Raw genomic sequence first — 6000 nt, 5'->3', positions numbered from 1 at the left:
CCATTCACAAGCACCTGATGACTCAAAACAGTTAAGAAAAAATGAAATGCACGTGAAGTGTGGCCACAGTTGTAATATAAGAAACTAGACTAGTCATGAAAAGACATTGCACCAATTATTTGCCCAAGTTTGTTTCTTTAATCTTAATTAGAAAAATTACCCTCAAAAATCTAATGCAGGTTTGTTTCCTATGTGTAATAGATATTGAAGCTGGTCCACTCTCCTAAAAAATTAATTACAACCCTCTATCCCTGATATCACTGCTGGGTCAAAAGTTAGCAAATTGTCACTTCTGCCTTCGTGAGAGCAGCAAATACTCTTTCCAAATGATTGGCAAGAGGGGGCAGCCACTAGCAGAGCGCCTCTGAACTCCGAGGGCCAATAAGGCTAGGGGAAATTCGGAGAGGGGCGGGGGTTGCACGGGCTGGGCGGTAGTTTACCTTCCGTTAAATTGCTCTGACAGGCGAATATCGGACGACTGCTTCTGCTGCGCCCGGGGGACATGTCTCTGTCACTTCACCTTGCGCCAGAGTCCCATCTCCTGCTAGTACTGCTGGCTATCCTGGCTGGAAGGAAAGGTCTTGTGCAGGGGCAGCAGGGTAAGTCTGACCTGATCCAGTTGCTGACACTGTGAAGTTGCGTGCAGAGAGAGAGAAAAACAAAAAGTTTTTTAAAAATTTCGCCACACTGCGAAGAAGAGCGAGCAAATCCAGAGTGCTGCGTGCAAGCTGATGTTATTTGCCACCACCTATTTTTGCAGCGTGCAAAAGGGCGCAGAAACAACTTGCAGGAAATTAATCATTAACCTGCGAACCTCTTTACATTTTACACTATAGGTGTAGGGAAATTAGTGTGTGCTTGGCCGCAATCGAACGCCAGGAGAAATTATCGCGGACTGGTTTCAGGGAGCACCCCACACAGTCAATAAAAAACCACTTTGGACCTCATTCGTGACAGGGGCTCAGGGAATTCAGCAAATTTTCTCTCCAAGAGCAGTCTTGCTTGGCTTTAGTGAATTGTAATCAGCTTAGTTGTTCCTTCCACGGCTGCGGTTATTTTCTCTTGCTGTCATCTGTTAATAGGTTTGTGTCATTCCATAACCGTGCCGAATTGAATGTTATTCTGAACGTCGATTAATGCCCGCAACATTGGGAGAAATGGTGCATCTTTTGCCTTTTGACAGTTTGAAGAGGCCGTTTTCCCCCTGGTAGTTATTCCTCTGGCCTTGCATGAAAGGCAAAACAAAAATCGAGTGCAACTCCTTCGACTGTGTGTGTGTGTGTTTGTAATTCAAACCTGCTTTTAGCAAGGTGAAACTCACATGAGCGAGAACATGTACTGGAAGGGAACTGCGCTGTTCATCCTGTTAGTACTGCTCCTTGAGTTGCAGGGATTAAGACTAGGATGGCAGAATGTACTTTGCAAATGATGTGATGGACAAACTGGATCTTTATTTTCTGGGTCTTTTTATAACACAGTTAAAACACGTGGTCACTTCAGGTGCGTTTTGGGTTTTTTTTTTATTGGGATTTTAAGTGACCACTGTGAGATGAACAAGAACGTCTTCTGACACATTTCACTCAATTGTTTCAATGAAGTTTCTTTGTTGCTCGAGTTTGATTTTGACATTGTCCTGTATTCTGATGTCTGCAAGAGTTCACTGATTTCGGAAGCTCTTAATGTTACACTATGCAGACATTAAAAATCCAAACTTCCATCATTTGGCTGCACATCTAGGCAAAATGCACATTATAAACAAAAATCACCACACAACAGTTTATTCTTGTTGTTAATACTTAGAAATCAAACTGAGTTATTGAGGTCCACCGTGAAAGGACACTGCCAATGTTGGGTCGTTTTGTGTAGTTAATAGTACCTCAGTTCGATGTTGTTATTGTGGGTGAAGAAGGTGAGGCAGGATGTTGGAGTTGGGTGGGAACAAGAGAAAAGTTCACTGGAATGGTGAGCGAAGTACCAGTGAAATGGGGCAAAACTGCAAAGGAGAGAAGTTAAGGGTAAGAGTGGGGTAGCCTATCAAAGAGCAAGCTCCTTCCTTTCCTCTATGCAAGATTACCCGAGTTTGGAAGAGTTTTCAAATTGTGGATGAGTTAATTAAGGATTGAGTTGCTAAGAACAGAAGGGTTTGTCTTGGCACAGGAAATGGCTCAGAGTTAGGTATGTGGGCGTATCATTTGAGGTAAGACACATTTTTGTGACACCCGAGGAGGTGAAGCAATGTGTTTGTTGCAATGATCCATTTGTTGCAATCAACATGATTAACGTAATTAGTTATAAAATTACTGGTGTATTGAGGATACTGCAGGGTTGACATTAAATTTGTCATCACACATTATTCAGAAAATGGTACTTGCACCAAAACGTGCAAGTTTCTATGTATATTTCTAGAACCCTTTGCAGGTGACAGTGCATGAGGGAATATCTAATTTGCATGAATATATAATAACTGGTCTCTCATCAAATGGATTCCAGACGTTATAACAAAAATCTTTGAGTTTAGTTTGTCTGTGTTTCCTGTCCAGCTCACATGACAAGTGCAATGTTGAACTGAATGGCCTTATCACTGGCAGTGGGAATCTGTTAAAGTGGATGAGCCTGACAGAGGTGGTGAATTAGGGAATGTGTTAAATCTAGGCGGTCTGGTAAGGGACCAATTCTGTTTGATATTCTTTTACTTTGATGGGTGATGCAGTATCGTTGGTTACTTGAAAAGGCTGTTACCTCAGTGTGCAATTCAGGTATCGTTATAAACTGGGGCTGGTTAAGCACAGTGGGCTAAACAGCTGGCTTGTCATGCAGAACAGGACCAGCAGCGCAGGTTCAATTCTGGCCTCCCCGAACAGGCGCCGGAATGTGGGGCTTTTCACAGTAACTTCATTGAAGCCTACTTGTGATAATAAGCGATTATTATTATTAAACTCAAGTTGAAATCACAGGCTTGAAATTGCTTCTTGAATCCATTACATGTAATGTGCACTGTCAGCTGGGCTTAGTCAGTTTTGGGTGTAGTAAGGCAGACAATGAATGCACACGGCAAGATTAATTATCGCAACACACAATTACTGTAAATTTATTCAATGACGAATCCACAACTGATTGGAATAATAAATGGACAATTGCAGAATTTCTCAATCGTGAATCCAGCAAGAGAACATATACATACGTCAGATGCTTGAAGCAGCCTAGTTGTGGCATGATGTTTGCTGGTGATACCAAGCTGGTGGGAAGGTAAGCTGTAGGGAGGACACAGAGATGATGCAAAGAAATATAGACAGGTCAGATGAGTGATCAGCAAGATGGCAGATGGAGTATAATGAAGAGAAGTATGAAATTATTTGCCTTGGTCGTAAGGATAGGAACACAGAATAGGTTTTAAAAGGTGTGACACCAGTAAGTGTTGCTGTTCAAAGAACCTCATGTGTGGTAGTGCAAGGAATGCAGTAAGTTAGGTGCAACAAGCAGTTCGAAAGCAATTGGCTTGTTGCCCTTTATTGCAAGGGGATTGGAACACAGGAATATATATGTTTTGTTGGAATTGTACAGGGATTTGGTGAGAATACATATAGAATACTCTGTGCAGTTTTGGTCTCCACATTTAAGAAAGGATATACTTGCATTGGAAGTGGTACAACAAAGATTCACTAGATTGGTCCCTGGGATGAGAGAGTTGTACTGTGATGAGACGTTGAGTAAATTGGGTCAATATTCTCTGGAGTTTAGATGGCGATCTCACTGAAACCTGCTAAATTCTGAGGGGGCTTGAGAGGATGACATCCACCATGGCAACCCATTGTTACCAAAACAAGATTTGCACTAATTCTACTATGGTAGCGATATCAATGTACTTGGACAACCTGAACGCAAATGTGCAACAAGAACGTACATTTATAATAATAATAATTTTTATTGTCACAAGTAGACTTATATTAACACTGCAATGAAGTTACTGTGAAAAGCCCCTAGTCGCCACATTCCGGCGCCTGTTCGGGCGCACAGAGGGAGAATTCAGAATGTCCAAATTACCTAACAGCACGTCTTTCGGGACTTGTGGGAAGAAACCGGAGAAACCTGCAGACACGGGGAGAACGTGCAAACTCCACACAGATCCAAGCTGGGAATCGAACTTGAGACCCTGGAGCTGTGAAGCAACAGTGCTACCCACTGTGCTACCATGCTGCCCTTTTAGGGGCTGTTTAGCTCACAGGGCTAATCGCTGGCTTTGAAAGCAGACCAAGGCAAGCCAGCAGCACGGTTCGATTCCCGTAACAGCCTCCCCGAACAGGCGCCGGAATGTGGCGACTAGGGGCTTTTCACAGTAACTTCATTTGAAGCCTACTCGTGACAATAAGCAATTTTCATTTCATTTTCATTATGTGGTGCCTTTGACATGCCAAACCATGCTAAAGCAGTCCATAGGAATGCCATCAAACAAATCTGACACTAAGCCACAAAAGGCAACATTGGGCATATGACCAAAAGCTTGGTCAAAGAGGTAGGTTTTAAGCGCTACCCTAAAAGAGGAAAGGAAGATAGAGAGGTTTAAAGAAGGGAATCCCGAGGGCAGCACGGTGGCACGGTAGTTAGCACTGCAGCCTCAAGGCGCTGACAACCCGGGTTCGACCCCGGCCCTGGGTCATTGTCCTTGTGGAGTTTGCACATTCCCCCTCCCGGTGTCTGCGTGGGTCTCACCCCCACAACCCAAAGATGTGCAGGGTAGGTGGATGGGCTGTGCTAAATTGCCCATAATTGGAAATAAATAATTGGGTACTCAAAATGTATTTTAAAAAAGGGAATCCCAGAGCCCAGGCTGCATGATTGCCAGTGGTGGAGTGATTAAAAGTGGGGATGCTTAAAAGGCCAGTATTGGAGGGGTTCCAGGATCTTGCAGGGCCATTGAGCTGGAGCAGTACACAGTCTGTAGGGAGGGGGTGAGGATGTGGAGGGATTTGAAAAGCAGGTGAAAATTTAAAAGTGGGAATCTGTTCAAATGATAACAAAACCTGTGCATTTTACAAATACTGCCTGTACATATATTCACCTTTTAAAATCTGCTGCTGGTGCAATTGCATCAGGGTAATGCCAGTAAAAGCAGAATGCTCATAGAACATAGCACAGAACAGGCCCTTCGGCCCTCGATGTTGTGCCGAGCTTTGTCTGAAACCAAGATCAAGCTATCCCACTCCCTGTCATCGTGGTGTGCTCCATGTGCCTATCCAATAACCACTTGAAAGTTCCTAAAGTGTCCGACTCCACTATCACAGCAGGCAGTCCATTCCACACCCTAACCACTCTCTCCTATATCTTCCACCCTGAACCTTACAGTTATGCCCCCTTGTAACAGCTACATCCTCACGAGGAAATAGTCTCTGAACGTCCACTCTATCTATCCCCCTCATTATCTTATAAATCTATTAAGTCGCCTCTCATCCGCCTCCGCTCCAAAGAGAAAAGCCCTAGCTCCCTCAATCTTTCCTCATAAGACCTACCCTTTAACCAGGCAGCATCCTGGTAAATCTCCTTTGCACCCTTTTCAATGCTTCCACATCCTTCCTATAGTGAGGTGACCAGAACTGCACACAATATTCCAAGTGTGGTCTCACCAGGGTCATGTACAATTGCAGCATAACCCCGCGGCTCTTAAACTCAAGCCCCCTGTTAATAAACGCTAACACACTATAGGTCTTCTTCACGGCTCTATCCACTTGAGTGGCAACCTTCAGAGATCTGTGAACATGAACCCTAAGATCTCTCTGTTCCGCCACATTTCTCAGAACTCTGCCGTTGACCCTGTAATCCGCATTCAAATTTTTCCTACCAAAATGAATCACCTCGCACTTATCAGGGTTAAACTCCATCTGCCATTTTTCGGCCCAGCTCTGCATCCTATCAATGTCTCTATGCAGCCTACAACAGCCCTCCACCTCATCCGCTACTCCACCAATCTCGGTGCCATCAGCAAATTTGCTATGTTCATTTGCTGAA

At 44.0% G+C, this 6000-nt stretch overlaps 1 protein-coding gene across 2 annotated transcripts in view; it reads left to right on the top strand.

Moving 5' to 3' along the window:
- The first annotated feature begins 428 nt into the window (after positions 1-428).
- Positions 429-6000, top strand: part of si:dkey-34d22.1 (discoidin, CUB and LCCL domain-containing protein 1) — a 217039-nt gene continuing 211467 nt past the window's right edge. For both annotated transcript variants that reach the window (XM_038795524.1, XM_038795503.1), the window contains exon 1: positions 429-599. In XM_038795524.1, coding sequence (XP_038651452.1) covers positions 503-599 — 97 coding nt within the window. In that variant the 5' untranslated portion in view covers positions 429-502. The remainder of the gene's footprint in view (positions 600-6000) is intronic.

The sequence above is a fragment of the Scyliorhinus canicula genome, chromosome 1 (assembly GCF_902713615.1).
Source record: "Scyliorhinus canicula chromosome 1, sScyCan1.1, whole genome shotgun sequence".
Lineage (NCBI taxonomy): Eukaryota > Metazoa > Chordata > Chondrichthyes > Carcharhiniformes > Scyliorhinidae > Scyliorhinus > Scyliorhinus canicula.
The sequence above is the reverse complement of the archived record's forward strand: the minus strand, read 5'-3'. Positions and strand labels throughout refer to the sequence as shown.